This window comes from Danio rerio, chromosome 7 (assembly GCF_049306965.1).
Source record: "Danio rerio strain Tuebingen ecotype United States chromosome 7, GRCz12tu, whole genome shotgun sequence".
Lineage (NCBI taxonomy): Eukaryota > Metazoa > Chordata > Actinopteri > Cypriniformes > Danionidae > Danio > Danio rerio.
Window position 1 is genome coordinate 4,139,396 of NC_133182.1, and position 22,121 is coordinate 4,161,516.

Genomic DNA, 22,121 nt, shown 5'->3' on the forward strand with positions numbered 1-22,121 from the left:
AATTGCACAGCCCTTATATATATAAACACATATATGGACATACTTTTTCTCTAAAAAAATGTCAAAAGATGATACATAGATTTTTATTCTCATTAGGTTCCAATAAGCCCAAAAAGCAAAGAGAAATAAAAAATGCATGTAAAAAAACCAGCTTGGGCTTAAAGAGGTTAAATCTAATGACTTTTGGGGATTTTTTCATCAATGACCGATGCTGGTAAAGAACTCTGTTAAAATATACATGAAATCTGTTACTTTTACAATATTTTTGTAATATTATTTATTCATTTTGACAGATATTATCCCCTATAAACTTAAGATTAGCTTTTTTTTATTAACCAAAGGCTAAAGGGTTAAACAAATAATTTAAAAGTTCAATGTAAAGGAGTTTTTAAACCACTAACGTTTCATATGGTGGTTAAGTAGGTTAGATTAGGTGAAATCTTTGAATATAGGTTAAATATTGATAAAGAACAGTTTTATAACAGAGTCAATGACCTAACAAAAACATTGTCACCATCCAGTTCACTTCAGATTACATTTTGTTCTCATCATTTTGTGTCAAAACAGTTAAATCAATAATATCACTAAATATTAACCGTCTTCATTGTCCTTTAAACTCAGACACGGAGGAATCAAACTTATCTTTACGTTTCCTGGTCATAATCCGTCTCAAACGCCGATATTTATGATTGTTTGGAGAAATCGCGGGCTTTTTTCTTCTTCTTTTATTCTGTTTTAGTTTGCAGAGGTATGATGACTCCGTCGCCCCCTTCAGGCTGACTGAGGAACAGAGCAGAGGAGACCTGCAGGAGTTCAGGAGACTCAATCCGTGGACAGTTTCTGACAAAGACCTGGAGGCTATTAGACCCAAGGTGTGTGTGTTGTGTTGTGTGTGTGTGTGTGTGTGGGGGGGGGGGATGGGTGTGTTTTGAGGTTCTGTCTATTGTCATTTTTTAGTTAATACTATAGTGTTACTACAGAGTTTTTGTTTGAACCATACTATAATAAAGTGTTGTTATATTATAGTATTTACCACACTTTGCTAATGCTCTAGCATACTGTAGTAGCCTATTAACAATAGTGGAAACTGAAATAAGTATACTTTAGTTTTTACTACAGTAAACCGTGGTGTATTGTGATAAAGTATACCCTTATTCGGGATGCAAGTTACATGGGGCTTTGGAGAGGACTGACCCCCTAATTAATGCTTAATTCTCCCTGAAGGACATCAAAACGAGGCGCATGGGGTGTCAGCCATTTAATAGTGAGAATAGTTTGTTCTGATCTGTATTTAAAAATAATAATGATACTACTTAATATAATATATAATGTAAAGTATACATTTGACCATTCCAATAATGGTTCAGAGCATTTGGGAATGCATAATAATGTCAATCAGTCTATACAAGAAAAAAAATAACAAAAAAATAATAATAATAATAATAACAACAACAAAAAAATAATAATAATAATGATAATAACACTAATAATAATAATAATAATAATAATAAATATAATAATATTAATAATAATAATAATAATAAATAATAACAACAAAAATAATTATGATAATAATAATAATAACAATAATAATAATAATAATAATAAGGTAACACTTTACAATAAGGTTCATTAGTTAATGCATTTACTAACATGAACTAATCATGAACATCACATGTTCAGCATTTATTAATCATAATCAAACATTTACTAATGCATTATTAACATCCAAGTCCATGCTTGTTAACATTAGTTAATGCACCATGAGTTAACATGAACTAACAATGAACTACTGTATTTTCATTAACTAACGTTAACTAACATGAACAAATACAGTAGTAATTGTATTGTTCATTGTTTGTTCATGTTAGTAAATGCATTAATTAACATTTACCAATGAACCTTATTGTAAAGTGTGACCAATAATAATAATAACAATAATAATAATAATAAAAATAATAATTATAATTATAATAATAATAACAAAAACAATAATAATAATGATAATAATACTAATAATAATAATAATAATAATAATAATAATAACAGCAATAATAATAATAATAATGATAATTATAATAATAACAATAATAGTAAATATAATAATAATAATAAAAATAACAATAATAGTAAATATAATAATAATATTAATCATAATAATAAAATATTAACAACAAAAATAATAATGATAATAATAATAACACTAATAATAATAATAATAATAATAATAATAATAATAATAACAATAATAGTAAATATAATAATATTAATAATATTAATAAAATAATAATAGAAAATAATAACAACAAAAATAATTAGGATAATAATAATAATAATAATAATAATAAATAATAATTCCTTACATTTATATAGACCATTTTGAGAGATATAAAAAAAACAATGGTTCCAATATATATTTTCTGTTTTACATTTTTAATGTCTTTTGCTTCCGAGAATCTAAAAAGAGCCACATATTGATAAACAAGGTTATGATTATATCTGCCAACACTCCTGTTCTTTCCTGGGAGTCTCCCGTATTTCAGATCCACCTCCCATTTTGTCATTTTTGCTGAAAAACTCCCCCAATTTCAATCCCTTCCCCTGGGCCTCATGTGTTTGGTACAATCTGTAACACCCATTGTATTTTACTATTAATAACTAATATATGTTCATGTGTGTTTTATTTTCAGATTGAGAGGACCGTGCGACTAAATGAAATCATCAAGAAGAACTCCAACCACGCTGCTTTGGTTGTAGTGTAAGTACAGTCACAGTTTCTGATGTAAACACAAGTGCACACTGTTTCAGATTGGGGTGGGGTGATCGAAACACACTTTATAAAGTATAAAATCAATGGAAACCTATAGATTACTCTCAAAAACGAGAGTGTGTGCGTTTCAGTTCTCTCCCAGTGCCGGATCTCAACTGTCCCAGTTCTCTCTATATGGCCTGGATGGAGGCGCTGAGTTTTGGGATACACTGTCCTGCCCTGCTCATCCGAGGAAACCAGGAGAACGTCATGACCTTCTACTGCCAGTAAAACTCATCGTCAAACATTTATAACTGCACATAAATCTGCGCTCACATAGAGCTATGAAAATATGGTAAACTCTGTGCTAATCTGGACCTGAATTCACAAATCATTCATTCATTCGTGTTCTTTTCGGCTTAGTTCCTTTATAAATCAGGGGTCGCCACAGCAGAATGAACCACCAACTTAACCAGCATATGTTTTTCACAGCGGATGCCCTTCCAGCTGTAACCCAGTACTGGGAAACACCCATACACACTCATTCACACACACACACACTACAACCAATTTAGTTTATTCAAACACCAGAGCACCCAGAGGAAACACACGCCAACATGGGGAGAACATGCATATATATATATATATGTGTATGTGTATATATATATATATATATATATATATATATATATATATATATATATATATATATATATATATATATATATATGTATATATATATATATATATGTATACATGTATATATATATATGTGTATATATATATATATATATATATATATATATATATATATATATATATATATATATATATATATATATATACAATTTAAGTGTGCATACTGTGTATATTTGGTGTGTTTGTATATATATATATATATGTACAAACACACCAAATATACACAGTATGCACACTTAAATTGTGGAAACAAACTTTTATAACTCTTACTGGTGAGATGAAATGTTTTGTGATTACAGGCCCATTACTGTTAAAATGAAATGAGCTGCTTAATTCCCTCGTGCAATGATTGTATTAATGCATATGTATATTTCTTATGTTTATTTGCCTGTATAATCTATGATAATCTTGCAGATCAGTTTGCAATAAACACTTTCAGCCTGACAGATTGCAATACAAATGCGCTAGAGATACATTGGGGGTTAATGCGATTTCAACAAGACACAGTTGTATTAGCATAAAAATATGTTTATTTGTTCAAGCTTTGTAAAATGACATTTCATTAAGCAAAACATTGTAATGAATAATTCAGCTTTTTTAAACACCATATAAATATAGATTATTGAGAATTACCGGTTCCAGATCTGCTTTTCAATGTGAAAAATACAATTTAGCTCAATGAACATCTCAATCTTCATTGACTGTCTCATTACACCGAGTTCAAAATGAAACAAGTTATAAACGCTGTTCAATCACATGGAAATAATTAAGCATTACAACTTGTACAGAATAAATTACACATGAAATAAACATTGCACTGGAGTGTCTGTGTGTTTCTGTATGCAGCTGCCCCTTCAAAAGCTCCAAACAATTATTATCTAAAATAAACAAGTGAAGACATTTCACATTGAACATACAGCAACATCATCCCTTCACCATACATTTCTAAAACAATAATTAGTTCACAAATGAGAGCTATAAGCAAAATGATCATTGTGAAAAACACATTCAACATACATAAAGTCAGCATGAAATCAAATTTTACCAAGTTAATTGTGCTAGCATGCATTGTTTGTCTTAAGGTGAACAATTAATTAAAAAAAACAGTTTTGTGAATATTTAATCTAAATATGTGAAAAGGGTCCTTCTCTGATTGGCTGAAATATGCTTAGCCATGCCCCTTGAACCGTTAGTTTGCAGTGAGTGAAAGATGAAAGGTGGAGCCAATAAATAAAGCCCCACCCCCTACTCAATATTCAGTCTCAGTTGGATATATGTCAAACTGACCTTTATGCCATCACACTGACAATCTTTTGCAATATCTGGTTCATGCTGACACATTGGACTTTTTTTTTCTTTACCTCAAATAATACATTTTTTAAATGTGCGTCCAAAAAAAAATTAAAAATTCAACATGTGGATTGTTTATTTCCAAGATCAGGGGTTTAATTCTTAGTGAACTTGCATAATAATGTAGAACATAAATTCAATGGACAAAGGCATTAGAAAAAATGCATGCATGTAAAATACTTGTTGAATCAACTACAACCCAATCGTAAAATTAGACGAATTTAGAAATGACTTCCGGACATTTTAAAGTGTCTTAAGATTGCTGTACCTCTTTAAAGAGAAATTTTACTGCAAAACAACTAAGACAAATCATATCAGTCTACAAAACATACAGTTAAAGACAAAATTATTCATTCACACTATTTTATATTATAGTTTTCTTCTGGATAAAGGTTTTATTTCTTTTACTTTGGCTGGAATAAAAAAAAAGTTTATAGCTAAGGTCAATTATTTGTTTCTGATTGTCTACAGAATAAACCACTGTTGTCCAATGACTTGCCTTGTTGACCTAATTAACCAAGTTAAGCCTTTAAATGTCACTGCTAAATACTAGTGTCTTGCAAAATAGTGAAATATTATGAACTGTCATCACGGCAAAGGAAAAAAAATTGGTTATAAAAAAATCCTTTAAAAAAATTACTTTAAAAAGTTTAACAATTTGTTAATACTACTACTACTACTACTACTACACAAAAAAAATTATTCAAAAATGATTCCTTGTATTTACTAAATTTATTTACGTTGAGTGGTTGTAAACAATTTTTGGGGGCTGAATTTAAACAAACAAATTAAGTTGAACATTATTAAATTTAATTTGTTTGTTTAAATTCAACACAAATAAATTGTTTGCAACAGTTCTGCATGCAACACTTTTTTCAGTGTACTACTACTACTACTACTACTACTACTACTAATAATAATAATAATAATAATAATGCCTTTTATTTATAGGCGCCTTTCAGAGCACTCAAGGACACCTTACAGTGTCACAGGCACATTATAAAAACAAGAAAAAAAGAGTCATTTAACATAGTATTAATCCAGAAAGTCATTAAAAGCAATTCTGAACAGAAAGGTGTTAACCTGGGATTTAAAATTGGAGATAGAATCCACCTGACGAATATCTAATGGCAGGGAGTTCCATAACTGTGGTGCTGTGCAGCTAAAAGCCCTGCCACCAAATGACTTCATCTTAAAATTTGAAACTGACAACAGTTCAGCCGCAGAAGATTAAAAAATATAAAAAATTATTCTCTCTTATACAGCACATGGAAAAAAAAAAAAAAAAAAATCAGAGCTAATCATTTTGTCTTCGACTGTATATATATATATATATATATATATATATATATATATATATATATATATATATATATATATATATATATATATATATATATATTTATATATATATATATATATATATATATATATATATATATACACACACACAGTTGAAGTCAGAATTATTAGCCGCATTCAAATTTTTTTCTTCTTTTTTTAGATATTTTTCAAATGATGTTTAACAGATTCAGGAAATGTTCACAGTATGTCTGATAATATTTTTTCTTCTAGAGAAAGTCTTATTTGTTAATTTGGCTAGAATAAAAGTAGTTATTAATTTTTTAAACACCATTTTAGGTGTTTAGGCTTTATTTTTCTCGATTATCTACAAAACAAACCATCGTTATACAATAACTTGCCTAATCACCCTAACCTGCCTAGTTAACCTAATTAACCTAGTTGAGCCTTTAAATGTCGCTTCAAGCTGTATCCGCTTGTAAAGTGTGACGTCACGCGAAGCTGCTTCCGGGTCCAAGCGATCTATTCAACTGAATGGGGAGACTCATAAAATGGTAATAATAAACGTTTACAAAGTGATTTAATGCTTTCGAAAATCACGATCGCAGTATATATGTCCATGCCTAATATCTGATGGCCAGAAAGTGATTCATTTTTTTATAAATTGTTAAATTTTTGATATTTGTTATGCAGCAAGCCCAGAGATTGTTGTGTACACTATGATTCTATATAAAATTAACTTTAATGTGTGACAGGAATAAAACGTGATCATAAGCGAATGATTTCTCCACTCAAATGAATAGAGGCTTGGACCCGGAAGCAGTATACATACGTCACAAACACGTCACTACTTAACAAGCGAATAGAAGTGTCTTGAATATCTAGTCTAATATTATTTACTGTCATCATGGTAAAGATAAAATAAATCAGTTATTAGAAATTAGTTATTAAAACTATTATGTTTAGAAATGTGTTAAAATGTGCTGAAAAAAATTCCTCTCCGTTAAACAGAAATTGGGGGGAAAAAAATAAGCGCTCTAATAATTCAGGGGGGCTAATATTTCTGACTTCAACTGTATGTATATATATATATATATATATATATATATATATATATATATATATATATATATATATATATATATATATATATATATATATATATATATATATTTACTACTATATTTGTATATATTACTACCCATGCGTTGGCACAAGGCCACAGGTATACAGCCACATCTCTCAGAAATTATAAATAATTTTTAAAAGGGCACTATCCTTTTAAATAAACTGCATTGTTGCAATCTAAACAACTACACTCAACTAAAAAAAGTCTCAAAAGTATATTATGTTGCCCAACAGCAGGAATATTTGTCAAACTGTAGTGTCTCTCTGCTTGTTGCTTACTGTATGTGGGCGGAGTAATACACAAGGGTGAAGAGGCATTTGTGTGCTGTTACAGGCAAAATATTGCATGGCTATCAGCCAATCAGATTCAAGAACCAGATGGAACTGTTGTATATGTGTGTGTGTGTGTGTGTGTGTGTGTGTGTGTGTGTGTGTATATAGTTATAGTTATATACATATATATGTATCATCACCACTTTACCATTTAATTGGTTACATTAAGAATGATAAACACTTTTTTTTGGTTAACCTTTTCTGAAATATTACATTTAAATACACACATGAACCTTTATCTAATTAAAGATGCACTACTTTGCAGAAATTTCCAGAAGATAAAATCTGAACATTGTATAAAAGCCCTGCTCAAAATTACCATTTAATTTTACTGTCATATTTAATCAATAGTTTTACAGAAGAGATTTTAGAGATCTAATTTTACCACTGCATAAATCAGAAAATAATCATCAAATTAAAAAAAGAAAGTACGATCAGCTAAATGTTCCATGCACAATCTTCACAGTACAGAAAATAGATACAATTTAATAATCCGCTGCGTGTAAAATCTGCAGAAGTCAAGCAAAAAATATAATAATGTGAGTTTAGTCAAAAATACAATGAAAAAAATATTTAGGACGTTTATTTAAACATAGACACAAGCCCCTTTCACACATACAGACCTTTCGGAAAGGTTGTATGTGTGAACAGGTCCTTTTTGAAAATACCGGTAAATTCGTTCTGGCTATTTTCCGGAAAGAGAAGTTGTAACATTACCGGTAATTTGCCGGAATGCTGCGCTGTGTGAATGCAGAAGGAAGATTGCTGTAATAAGCGCGTGCACGTCTAGAACGTGCTGACGTGAGACGTCTGCTTTAGCCAATCACAACAGTCAGACGCATTTACGTCCGTGCGGTTTATGAGGATAAAAGCCTTTGAATATTTTTCCAGACACATTTAGCTGCTAGAAGTTAGTCAGATCACGTTTATATGTTCTTCTTAATGCCAACTGTGTAAATAATCATCGATGAGATGCTCATGATAAGCCGTTGTTTGTTTACCTTCAAGCTTTGCGTGTGCCTGTACACGCACATATTATGAACATCTCGACATGCGAAAGTGATCCTGCGAAAGTTGTTCACAATATTGATCATCCACAGAGTTTGTAATTTAGTCAGATGTTTACAAATACAAGCGCAGCCGTTTAAAGCTCATTTGTGGTGAATGATGTCAGAATTTACCGGTATTTTGGAATGGATGTGTGAATGCTCTTTTCCGGAAAATTTCCGTAACGTCCTCGCCTGTGTGAACAGCGCTTTTTTGAATATACCGGTAAAGTCGTTCCGTAAATTTTCCAGATATTTACCGGTATCACTGTGTGAAAGGGGCTACACATGTTATGAAACAGTACCCCGATATCTCTAAACTGAGCAGTGCATGAAAATGAAAATAAAGTCATGTAGTGCATGGCATGAAAGAGCCGGAAAGAGTGTGTACAGCTGAACTCAAAATTAGTCGCCCTCCTGTGAATTAATTATTATTATTTCAAATATCTCCCAAACGATGTTGAACAGATTCAGGAATTTTTCACAGTATTTCCTATAAGATTTTTTCTTCTGGAGATAGTCTTATTTGTTTTATTTTTTCGGCTTGCTAGATTTTAAGTTACATATTATTAGCACCCCTTAAGCAATATTTGTGTTGGATAGTCTCCAGAACAAACCACTGTAATACAATGACTTGCCTAATTACCCTAACTTTACCCTAATTACCCTAGTTAAGCCTTTAAATCTCACTTTAACCTGTATAGAAGTGTCTTGAACAATATCTAGTCAAGTATTATGTGCAGCCATCATGGCAAAGACAAAATAAATCAGTTATTAGAGATGAGTTATTAAAGCTATTATGATTAGAAATGTGCTGAAAATCCATTAAAGAGGGGCAAATAATTCAGGAAGGCTTTTAATTCTGACTTCAACAGTAAATCTGCTGTTGGTGTTTTTACTGGCAGTAGAAGGTCATGACGTTCTGCTGGTTTCCCCGAATAAGCAGGACTGGACAGTGTAAACCGCAGCTCAGCGTGTCCAACCAGGCCATATAAAGAGAGCTGGGACAATCAGCCTGAGGGACGGGGAGAGACCTGAACACACACACACACACACACACATGGTCATTAATAATTAACATCTGTGTTTACTCTCCAATTATAAGCCTTTTATTTTGAATGTGAATGATTGATGCGGCTCCAATATGATCAGATTGTGCTTTGTTTGTGTATGAATTACATATTGACCAGAAGCAGACAATGGTTAATGGTATGACGGTCAATACTCACACTAGAACCAGAGCGGCGTGTTGGGAATTCCTCCGAATGATCTCGTTCAGCCGCACTTTCCTCTCAGACTGTCAAAATATGAAGGAAACATCATGAGTTATAGAACTTCCCATAGTGTTTACAGTAAACAGTAATTATGCAGAGTATTATTTATATTGTTTAATAAATTACCCATTACATTGTATTTTATTAACATCAATCCAGCCTAAACCAGCCTAGGATGGTTGGCTGGTTTTAGCTGGTCGACCAGCCTGGTTTTAAAGGAGTTTTGGCCATTTGCAGGCTGGTTTCCAGCCATGTCCAGCCTGGTTTAAGCTGGTCAGGCTGGAAAATGACCAGCTAAAACCAGCTAAAACAAACTTGACCAGCCTGGTTTAAGCTGGACATAGCTGGTTTTGACTGGGCTCCCACCCTGGCTAGGCTGGTCAAGCTAGTTTTCAGCAGAGAAATTTAATTTGTATTTTATTAACATCTTTTTATTAAGATTTATTAACATTTTAGGTCGGCCAAAATGTCCAGAATTTGTCCTTTTAATTATTTAATTTAGTATTTATTCATTCATTTTCTTTTCGGCTTAGTCCCTTTATTAATCCGGGGTCGCCACAGCGGAATGAACCGCCAACTTATCCAGCAAGTTTTTTTTTTTTTTTTTTACGCAGCGGATGCCCTACCAACCACAACCCATCTATGGGAAACATCCACACACACACTCATACACTACGAACAATTTAGCCCACCCAATTCACCTGTACCGCATGTTTTTGGACTGTGGGGGCACCCGGAGGAAACCCACGCGAAGACAGAGAGAACATGCAAACTCCACACAGAAACACCAACTGAGCCGAGGTTCGAACCAGCGACCTTCTTGCTGTGAGGCGACCGCACTACCTACTGCGCCACAGCCTCGCTAATTTAATATTATATAATATATTTATTATATAATTCATATAATATATTTATATTTAATAAATATTGTAATAAAGCATAATTTTAAATAACTCTGGCCAGTAATTAGAATCCCATAGAGCCTCAAAGCCACAATATTGTGACGCGAGTCACGTGACATGACCCACTGAGTGGTCACATTTGAATCTTTGACGCAACGTCCATGGTGAGTTACGCTGTTGGTCGAAAAGAGCAAGGAGGCAGAAAAGGCATCATCGCAAAATATTGAACACATGTTCATAAAGACTTCCTAACAGATGAAAATCTGCCCCTGAGGTTCAAGGCTAACTGGCCGCATTAGCCTGGACGTCCTGTATATTTATGGACTTGTCCAGTACATGACCTCCCTTCCCCTATTTCTGACATTTTTAAATAACTTTCGTTCGGAAGACCCACCCCTCACTGACAAAGGTCCAGAATTTGTCCCAAATTAGCTCATTTGTCCTATTTTCATACTATTTTGACTGCTATGCCACCATAAATAATGAAAATAATCCATCGAAAAAGGCTTTATTTTTTAACCAAAGAGGCTAGAAAAAATCTGAAGAATTAATTATTATTGTACTATTATTATTATTATTATTATTATTAATATTATTATAAAATTAAGTATACCCATAAGCTTACAGCACCTTGTATGCCCAGGCGGTCTGCCATCCAAGTACTAACCCGGCCCAACCCTGCTTAATTTCCAAGATCAGATGAGGTCAGCCGTGCTCAAGGTGGTATGAGTGTAAGCCTAGTATTTCATTCATTCATTCATTTTCTTTTCAACTTAGTCCCTTTATTAATCAGGGGTCGCCACAGCGGAATGAACCGCCAACTTATCCAGCGTATGTTTTATGCAGCGGATGCCTTCCAGCTGCAACCAATCACTGGGAAACATCCATACACACTCATACACACACATACACTACGGACAATTTAGTTCATCAATTCCCCAATAACGCATGTGTTTGGACTTGTGGGGGAAACTGGACCACCCGGAGGAAACCCACACCAACACAGGGAGAACATGCAAACTCCACACAGAACTGCCAACCGACCCAGCTGAGGCTCAAACCAGCGACCTTCTTGCTGTAAGGCAATTGTGCTAACTACTGCGCCACCATGCTGCCTTAATTTTGACATGTTATTTCTTAAAACAAGAGAACACTTTGTGCTTGTCTAGAAAATGCTTCTTGGCAACTTTTGAATATTTGGACTAGAAACAAGACAATAAATCAAAAACAGAATTTTTTTTTTCTGAGGACATTTTAAATATTTCAATGGACAATTCTGATGGATTCCTAAAATATTGGGAACATTATCAAATGGTGATATTTATGTAAGCAGGTCAAACACACACCTTGAGTCTCAGCGCGTCCATCTGTTTGTCCGTGACCTTCCATGGGTTCTCCATTCTCTGCTGCTGCACCGTCCGCTCGTCCAGCTGTGCGTCATTCAGCCTGAAGGGGGCGACAGTGTCCTCGAAACGCTGCATGCTAATCAAAACAAATTTTCATTAGCATGGGAAAACATTAGCGGACTGCATCGCTTACTTTACTGACTGTGCTATGTATATGCACTTTTAATTACCAGTCAGCCAGCCCATTGTGCTTCAAGTGAACTGTCATACCATTACTAAATCGCCACTTTTAAGATCTGATTTCTTTAAAACTCACTGCCTAATTAACATAAGATAGAAAGCGAGTCTCATTTTTCCGCACCATGTCTTTAAAAAACAGAAATGTATTTTATACTATTATTTTTAATGTGGTTTCTGCGCTAGCTTGCCTCTATTGACGGCTCTTGCATTTAAACAGGTTTAAACAACTAAATTAACACTTAAGTCTATTTAACTGATTGCATTTCAATTACATTACAACATCAATGCTGTTGAAGGAACCTTATTAAATTGAAAATAGTCACATTAACCTTACACCGGAAGTTTATTGGTTGCTGAAAAACACTCGCTGTGCAACTGTTTTGAAATGATCAACTGTTTGAAATGTTTGCAGTTGACCTACTTTTTGGCAAGCGGTTGTCGTTTGCTGTCCGTCATCACAATCACATCATGAACGTCCAGTCGGAAACGCTGGAGCAAAGTCTTCATCCTGAGCATGAGAAGAGGTTTGAAATTAGATCAGTTCATTGATAAAAGTCAAAAACAAATCACTGCAGAGAGTCGTGCATGTAAAATATACAATCGTAATCACGATGCAGATACTTTTAAAATTGAATTGTTTTTATGATTGTTGTTTTCATTCACGTTATTTCTGTGATTCACAATTTCCTTATTCTAAACTCGATGATTTAAAATGTATAAACAATGAAATTAGGTTACAATGAACACTTTATTCTGACTAACAGTAATGCTTATTTGTTGTTGGGTGAATTTGATGAGGGATGGCAATATCTTATGCTTCGGTGTCGACCGTACTGGTTACCAAGAGAGTTCACAGCTGTTATCATTACAGCTGTATACATTCAACATCAAGCCAACACAGAGCAGGCGCTCAGGGAACTGTACAGGAGCATAAGCGAGCAGAGACAACGTCATCCGGAGGCAACGTTTATTGTTACAGGGGACTTTAACAACGCCAATTTCAGGAAAATCGCTCCAAAATACTATCAACACATCACCACCAACTTGCGTGACCATTGCTATTCTCCGTTTGGGGACGCCTACAAGTCCCTTCCCCACCCATCATTTGGCAAATCAGATCACTCTTCTGTTCTGCTCTTGCCTGCTTACAGACAGAAACTAGAACGGGAACCACCCACCCTCAGGGCGTTTCAGAGCGGGACGGACCAATCATAAGCTTTTCACTCATCATAGCACACGTAATTTGACTTGAGTCTTTTTTTTTTGGAAGATTGAAGCTTTGAAAAAACAAATGCTATAATTTTATTGATTCTGATGATTCAAGTGAAGTTTTATGAACTAATTTTGAGAGGAGAATGTGATTTGATTGACCACGGCTGGTCTACCATCCATAATCAGCAATAACCCATTTAGATCAATCCTAACCTGCAATACATAGACTGATTTCACCCTACTGCCTTGTTGTCATTTTAGAAGAATCCCCCCATCCACCCCATCTCCTCCTTTTCCTTTACCAGGGAGAGCTCTAATGACCTACCTCATCTCGGACACCCTTAAAAGCTAACTGACCAAGTGGGAGCCCTGGGACCAATTATCTCTGAGCTCAGGGCTCTTTCCCGGGACAGCATGCCAAACCTGCTAATAGCATCAAGCAGTATCTGAAGCTGTGGTCATACTGGACTTCTCTCCACATAGACTTCCATTCAAACGCACGCGATTGCGTCAGACCGCAAACGCAAGCTCATGCGTCAAGTTTCACAGTACACTGCATTGCAAAGTTCAAGCTTGGTGAACTCTGACTTGCGAAATCACATCACTTGACAGTGTGAGACCAATCGAGAGTCAAAACATGACCTCTCTGGACAGTAATTTAAAATATAAAGCAATCGCTCACTTTTTGAAGCGTCTAAAAGTCGCAAAAGTTTAGTGTGACCGCAGCTCAAGTGTAAATAATTCGATGATCAGTGATTCAAAGGAATGATTCTGCTGATTCTGACAGACATTTACAATGTTTAGAATTGATTGTGATGATTCAGATCATTTAAGAAATGATAGTCTAGTGTTAAAAACTCATATATATTATCATCCTTTGATATATTAAAATCTGGATGATTTGTATGACTGTAATGAATCTCGATTCTTACTCTTTGCGCTCGTCCTCCATAGTTTTCTGTTCGCCAACAATAAACACTCTGACTTTGCTCCGTCTCCAGCGTTTTCTTCTGGTCAACAGATACGGCACCAACAGAGTCAAACCTGAGCCAGATAAAGAGACTGAGCTTTAATCAACTATTAAGTGTTAACTAAGGGTTATCAAACCTATGATTATAATGACTGATGCCTTGTAATGATTACAGTATCTGACCTCCATCATCAGAGATCCAGTACACGTCAATGGTCTTCTTTCCTTGTTTGGTCTGAAACACCGTTTTGATCTGATCGTTGGCAATGTTCTTTGTGTTGTCCACATCTACAGGAATGAATAACACAGTGAAGTGAGATAAGGCATATTACATTTACTGAATCAATGATTTTGTGTGGCTTATTCACCTGAATCGGAGTCTGAATTCTGCTGATCAAACTCGATGGGTTCGTCCGGCTCAAACACTGGATTGACTGTTAGAAACACAGGACATTTAACACAATATTTCACAAGTAGTAAAATGAAACACACACACACCATTTTCCATTACAAACTAGCAGAAATCTTTAGCCATAGTGTTTCGATAAAAAAAAAAAAAAACTATCCAACAATTCATGACTCAAACTAATCATTTCTTGATAAGTCAATCTAGAAATGTGGTGACAGATATTAGGTTTACTCATATCACAGTTAATGCATTAAACATTTACACCAAAGGAGTTGTTTGGGCAGTATACAAGCTTTAAACGTCATGGTGAGCTGACTACTTTCGCGATCGAAAGCTGTGGCCATTGACTTCCAACGGACCTCTTTTGTGGCAATCGGATGTCAAATAGTCACAGCTTTCCAACATTCTTCAAAACATTTTTTTGGAAAGTTTCTTGGAACTCATGGAAACAATTAATAAACAGTGTTTATTAGGGATGTAACGGTATCAGAATTTCACGGTACGGTAATACCTCGGTATGAATGTCACGGTACGGTATTTATTGAATCATTTACAGGAAAAAACAAAACTTATGAAAATACTCCAAAAAATTGCCAAAAGTGTCAATGACATACAAATTAGTCATCTATCTGTAAGCTTTGAAACAGGAACTTCAATTTTAATAACAAAAAAATATTAAACCATGTAAAAAAATAGTTTCAATTTAGTATTGTTGAAAACTCATCACATTCAACATTTAATCACTCACTCACTTACTTAGATAGAGATGGGTTTAAAGGAAAATTATCATATAAATATAATCTGGTAAAAGCTGGTATCTCTGGGTATTTACAATGTCCCCTGCAACAGAAAAAAACCCTCTCATTTGGGACTGAGGATTCTGGGACAGAGATATGACTTGGCCCATGTTGACAGCAGTGGGTAACGTTGTGCATTGTCTTTCCCCCACTTGAGAAGACAAACCATGAGTGAGATAGAGGTCTCTTTGCGGTACAAGTCAATGTCTGCATCAATCTGAACAGTGTGCTGTGTTTCTGCAGTCCCCATGACTGCTATTAGTCGTATTCCCCAACTTGCAGGCACGTGCACACATAGGGCTCAACCTGTGCAGTGCACATGCCCTTTTTAGTCTTGGATAGAAAATGCCCTTCCAAATCGATCAAAAGTGCCCCCGCGACGCGACACAACCTCCGTCCAGCCCTTCAGTAGACAACACCGCTCTTGAGAATGCGCGCTCAACCCCCCCTCGGCGCTTTACAATACGCTCGCGACAACACAGCTGATCAGAACGCGTGCGACAACACCGCTATTCAGCACGCGCGCGGCGACAACACCCGCTTTAGGTTCGATCATTTCCATCTTTTTTTCATCTCCGCTACTAGCAGCACACTGCATTTCCGCATTACTGGATCTGTAGCGACAGCAGACCGCAAAGGATTATGGCCACGCCTGGGCTGATGGGAAATGTAGTTTAAGCTACCTCCCGTTCGCTTCATTCGCCTGAGCAAATTTTCTCAGAAGACCTATAGTTTTACCGAGTCATGCGACTTCGGTAATATCGAAAAAAAGTAATATTGCGGTATGACGGTATTTACAATACCGTTACATCCCTAGTGTTTATTAATATTAAACAGTGAGTAATATTTAATTTTTGGTGACATATGCATAAGTAAACTGACAACTGTACCAAGATTATATTAAAGTGCCAGAGAATAAAAATCTAAATATATCTAGGCGTAGCTGAATAATAAAGATTTCAGTACATGCAAATGACATACTGTGAGCCTCATTCTCATGTAAATCCTGTAAGTGTCTCAATTGGAACAAAACACCAATTATCCATCTGCAATAATTAATATACACACTCCAAGCTGTGTTTGATTGGTCACAACTTTTCCTAGTGTGATTGCAACAATGATATATTTTTACTTTGTTTTTAAGTAGATCTAAGTTTGTATTAAACACACTATGCATGTGGCACTCTTATTTTGAAAATGAATAGTCTCTTAGGAAGACTACAGAGAGGTCACAGCTCATAATAACGCAAAATGCAGGATATACGGATTAAATATATTCAGTGAAACCCAGAGGAGGCATAGGGTCTGTTTACATGCAATTTGATGTGCATGTTTGTAAAGAGGCAACAAACTCACGTAAACTAATGAGAATAAGGGTTCAATGCATCATGTCACATCACTCGACTCTTACTGTGATTTCTCTTTAGTGAAAGGAAAAATATATACAGTTGAAGTCAGAATTATTAGCCCCCTTGAATTATGATACCCACTGTTTATTATTTTTACAATTTCTGTTTAACTGAGAGAAGTTTTTTTTAGCACATTTCTAAACATATTATTTTAATAACTCATTTCTAATAACTGATTTATTTTATCTTTGCCATGATGAGAGTAAATAATATTAGACTAGATGTTTTTCAAGACACTTCTATACAGCTTAACGTGACATTTAAAAGCTTAACTAGGTTAATTAGGTTGACTAGTCAGGTTAGGGTAATTGGGCAAGTTATTGTATAACGATGGTTTGTTCTGTAGATAATTAAAAAAAAATTAGCTTAAAGGGGCTAATAATATTGTCCCTAAAATGGTTCATAAAAAATTAAAAACTGCTTTTATTCTAGACTAAATAAAACAAATAAGACTTTTTCTAGAAGAAAAAATATTATCAGACATACTGTGAACATTTCCTTGCTCTGTTAAACATCATTTGGGAAATATTTAAAAAAAGAAAAAAAAAATCAAAGGGGGACTAATAATTCTGACTTCAACTGTTTATATTTGTAATATACTACTGTAAGTTTTATTGGAGTTTTTTTCAAAATGAAAACCTTTACTTTAGGCGTATTTTCAATGTACATTTTCAATTGGAAGGGCAATAGAAATGCGCTGTGTACTGATAAACCCAATGTACCTTCAGTCTGTAACTCATCTCGGATGTCCAGTCCATCCATCATGCGGAGGACACACACGCCGTGGTTGGAATCGAAAGAATCACTGAGAAAAAAAAGAAAGAAACATACTTTATTTCAGTTTCTAACAAAGTGAATCTGAAGGAAAACATTTCAAACCATAAAGAGAATTAAGATTTTAAATTTCACATTTTCCCTCCAAATTTAATATTTTTCCTCCAAATATGCAATTAAATGCAGATTAGCTAAATAAAATAATTCAATTTATGAATGAAAGCACACATAGAATGAATACAATGTTGTATAAACATCTTTACAACAGTATTAAACACTTTATACTAAACATTTTATACTAAAGAGGATCACATTTATTTAAATTTTCAAATGTACACAAATGTAAACCACTAAATTATTTTAACCTTTATACTTTTTACATTAATAATTATAATACTTTAATACTTATATTATTTAAACATTTTTTAAAAGAGTGTGGATTTGTTTAATTACATTTTTGAGTTTTCTAATAATTCAGATGACCCCCCTCATTCTGTTGTTTCTAATTTCACCTTTTCTTTCCAATTTTTTTACTTTCCCGCCAAATCTCCCTGTCAGTTTTTAATTGTCAATGAAGACTTTATTAATCAGATTAGAGTAAATGTTAATTTATTAGTTTATTATAAACACTTTTAAGGTGTATTAATATCTCTCACTTCACACAGAGGGTTTGTTTAATTTTAGCATTACTGGTTAAATGTGCTTCATTTCTTTTCAGCTCAATACAATGAGTAATTTCTTTCAGAACAGGACTGTGAGTTATACTCAGAGTCACTCACTATATGGTGTTGATGTAGTCCTCGATATCTTGGCTGTTGCTCTCCTGCCAGTTCATTTTAAATCCCATCACCAGTATATTCGGCCTCAGCTTTCCCAAACCAGAGGCCTTACAGAAGACAAACAAGTATGAAAACAAGAAGAAAAAGACACATAATGAAATTCAGGGTTCATTACAACTTTACAACTTTAATTTTGTATCACAATGACTATTATTCTAATATTTTAACTTAATTCTCATACTATTTTTACTTTATTTTACAATATTACGACTTTTTTTCTCAAAATATTTTGACTATTCTCGTAATATATTTTAATTTCTACACAGCAAAATATGGGGACCCAAAACAACTCTATGGGTGTTAATTTCAACACTTTGAAAGTGTCTCATGGGGTCCACTCAAAACAGACTTAAATCAACACTTTCAAAAGGGTTGGCACATTGACACCGAAGTAAGGGTTAATTTTAACTCAGGGCAGAGTTAAAAAATGTAACTATATTTAACACCACCTGGTGTAATATATTATTTTATTCAACTCTCTTGAGTGTAAATATGGTAAAAAGGTCAAATAGACTGTAAATTACAAAATAAAGACATTTTATTTGAAAACATTCACAACTTCAACAATTCATTCAATTTTTAAAATGCAACAATGTCAAATATGCTTTAAATGTTTTATTAGTACAGACAGTATCAACAAAATATGATGTCCAAACTTTGTTTCATCAGAGCAATTTGAAAGTTCAATATAGCGTCACTCATAGTTTTCTTCTGAACGCATAGTTTTCTTCTGAAATTACATTTTAAACAACTTGGCGTGCAAATCTTTCACTTCTGGTGTTTCCTTGGTCCTCCACATCAAACACAGCAGTTTAAATGAAGGTATAAATGCTGTAAACTTATGTGAAAACAAACTGGAGCTAGGAAATTTCATCAAGCATGTCCTGTGAATGAAGTGCTTCCCGGCCACAGGATGACCTTTTTATCCATGACGATGTAGTAGCTGCTGATCGCTCATCTGGTGGTTCCTGATGCACGGATATAGGGTGATGCTCATCTGAGAACTCTTCAAGACTCCAGCATGACTAAGAAAAATGTTTGAAAATAAAATTGCAATCAAATTCTATGATATATTTAAAAGAACATTTAAAGTAAATAAAACATTCAAGAAATCTAAACTCACCTTTTGAAAATCTTCATGATGATCCACAACTTGACTCTCCCAGCTGGTTGAGGTGACAGGATATGGAAAAGTAGAAAAAACACATACATCACTGTTGGATCTCCAAAAACAATTAGGTTAACCACTATGACTAGAACTGGAAAAACAGACAGCTGTCTGTCCAGAATCCTGAATTTAACACAACACTTGGAGCAAAATTTAGAGGAGCTTAAAATCTTTTATATCATTTAGTGATGCTGACTTCCCCAAAATATTGGCCACAGTGTAAAAAATATTCATAAACTTACAGTTTTCTGTAAGCGTGTGCGTGTGTGTGTGTGTGTGTGTGTGTGTGTGTGTGTGTGTGCGTGTTTCTTTACCAGATTCAACTTGTTAGGCCCTTTCAGGTCCAGTATTGACACCACCTTTACTGGAGTCTAGCAGATGTTTCAGGTCCAAATATAATCTAAAATATTAGGATAAGCAGAAGAGAAAAAGTGCAAAGACAACAGCAAAACATTATTTAAGTAAAAGTTCACCCACAATACAAAACTTATCACCTTCATGTCATTTGTTATTCTCTAATGCTCTAATACCCTCTCAGCTTATTGTGAAACAAATACAGAACTTTATCAAACATACCTTCATTATTATCACCACATATGACCAAGAAGATGTGCTTGGTCATTTCACCAACTCTGGAAATACACCATCCGTCTCTAATCAGCCACCGTCACAGGGTCTTGTGTTATTGTACAGAGAACTGTGGCTGTTAAAAAACAACAACACATTAGTATCTAACACATATGCATAACCTTCAGATAAAAAAGAGAGATGAACATCACAAAGTATGCCTCACACATTTTCACATATCTTTTGATTCAGATGTTGATTATTGATAATAAATCTACAAATCAAACCTGTATCATCATTAGGCTGCTCAAATATGAATCAGTTGATTAATTTTACAGACAGGTGGCTGTTTACAACGCACTAATAAAACGGAAATGTTGTGTACAGTGCATGCTAAGTTTAGTCTATAGTTTTAAGCACAATATCATGCGGGAGAAAAAGCTTGACTAAGATGTTCCTGACAACAGAAATAGCCTAACTTACTAACGTCAGACATCCCGAGTTGGGAAAAGTCATTTTCGGGGGATACAGAGTTGATTTGCGGGAGGTAGCGGGAGAGATAAGAACCTGAAGAGCAATGGGATGAGCTGCGCGCGACGTACCTGAAGAGCGGTGGGGGTGACTAGAGCGCGACGTACCTGAAGAGCTGGGAGGGATGCGGTGGAGAGGGGCGTGCAAAGTGTTTAATGACCGGGCCGGAGACGCGCGATTTCCGGGAGATGATCATTCATTTGCGGGCATCTACTTGGGCATCTGGGATTCTCCGTGCATTTGCGGGATAACGTTAACGTTAGTCCCGCAACTTCCGGGAGACTTCTGTAACGTTAAATGTCTGATAAAGTGCAAACGCGGTCATTTAAAGACATTAATGTTAACATTCCGACTTTAATGGTTGTCAACACTTAATATAATTCAAGCGTACGTTATCACACGAGTCTAAGTTATGGACTAACGGTATATGGACGGCCACGAATGAACCAGTTTAAAAGGGCCGCGGTGTTTAAAATAACCAAATTAACGTACACGAATAACAAACAATCATTTGTTTCAGTCAGGAAGCCTTTTACAAGTAAGCATATGTTCATTTACTCACCAGATATGTTTTAGAAACTCTCCAGAGCTTATGGAAACCGTCCTGTGTTGCCGTTAGCATCCGGGCAGAGTAGGCTAACGTTAGGCGGCTCCGGGGATTCCCTCGCTAGTTTGCTTAGAATTAAAGGAGAAGTGTCGATTTTATTTTACAGATGGGTAACAACGCACAAAATGGCATTAAGCGTGACAGAAATGTGCTGAACATGTACATTTGATGTTTTTATGCACTATGTATGCGTGAGCATATATAAAAACATTCTTGAAAAGAAGTCAATAGTAATGCAGTTAAGCTAGATACACAAACGACCATGAATGAACCACAGAAGTTTAAAATTGTCACTCCATTCTAAAGTTATTAACTTAACAACATGTGTACAACTGTATTTCCTTAAAGAAAGTCAGTAAAATACCAACATTTAGGTAGTTTGACTCACCAGTTGCTGTTCTAAACCTCAGATGGAAAATGGTGTCTGGAAAATTCTTCAGTGACTGGGGCTGCATGAATTCCCGGATGT

At 34.5% G+C, this 22,121-nt stretch overlaps 2 protein-coding genes and 1 pseudogene across 7 annotated transcripts in view; 1 reads left to right on the forward strand and 2 right to left on the reverse strand.

Annotated features, from left to right (window-relative positions):
• slc12a10.3 (solute carrier family 12 member 10, tandem duplicate 3) overlaps window positions 1-4,258 on the forward strand; it is a 38,912-nt gene extending 34,654 nt beyond the window's left edge. The window contains exons 24-27 of one of the 4 annotated variants that reach the window (XR_012382471.1): window positions 740-872; window positions 2,691-2,758; window positions 2,902-3,104; window positions 3,676-4,258. Coding sequence is in view for 3 of the 4 variants with exons in the window: in NM_001135131.2 (NP_001128603.2) it covers window positions 740-872; window positions 2,691-2,758; window positions 2,902-3,040 (340 nt within the window). In the remaining variant the exon portion in view is untranslated. Of the gene's footprint in view, window positions 1-739; window positions 873-2,690; window positions 2,763-2,901; window positions 3,465-3,537 lie in introns of those variants that run through there. The other 3 variants (NM_001135131.2, XM_073906829.1, XM_021477565.3) reach the window with 3 other exon arrangements.
• A 3,500-nt stretch (window positions 4,259-7,758) lies between these two features.
• The window catches only part of slc12a10.1 (solute carrier family 12 member 10, tandem duplicate 1), a 41,053-nt gene continuing 26,690 nt past the window's right edge, over window positions 7,759-22,121 (reverse strand). The window contains exons 19-28 of one of the 3 annotated variants that reach the window (XM_073907013.1): window positions 18,720-18,826; window positions 17,889-17,971; window positions 14,920-14,985; window positions 14,735-14,839; window positions 14,514-14,625; window positions 12,791-12,877; window positions 12,130-12,265; window positions 9,837-9,904; window positions 9,507-9,641; window positions 7,759-8,070 (exon numbers count right to left, since the gene is read on the reverse strand). In XM_073907013.1, the coding sequence (XP_073763114.1) occupies window positions 8,022-8,070; window positions 9,507-9,641; window positions 9,837-9,904; window positions 12,130-12,265; window positions 12,791-12,877; window positions 14,514-14,625; window positions 14,735-14,839; window positions 14,920-14,985; window positions 17,889-17,971; window positions 18,720-18,826 (948 nt within the window). In that variant the 3' untranslated portion in view covers window positions 7,759-8,021. Of the gene's footprint in view, window positions 8,071-9,239; window positions 9,642-9,836; window positions 9,905-12,129; window positions 12,266-12,790; window positions 12,878-14,513; window positions 14,626-14,734; window positions 14,840-14,919; window positions 14,986-17,888; window positions 17,972-18,719; window positions 18,827-22,121 lie in introns of those variants that run through there. The other 2 variants (XM_068222367.2, NM_001161378.2) reach the window with 2 other exon arrangements.
• On the reverse strand, window positions 11,402-11,520 carry LOC137496258 (5S ribosomal RNA; annotated as a pseudogene).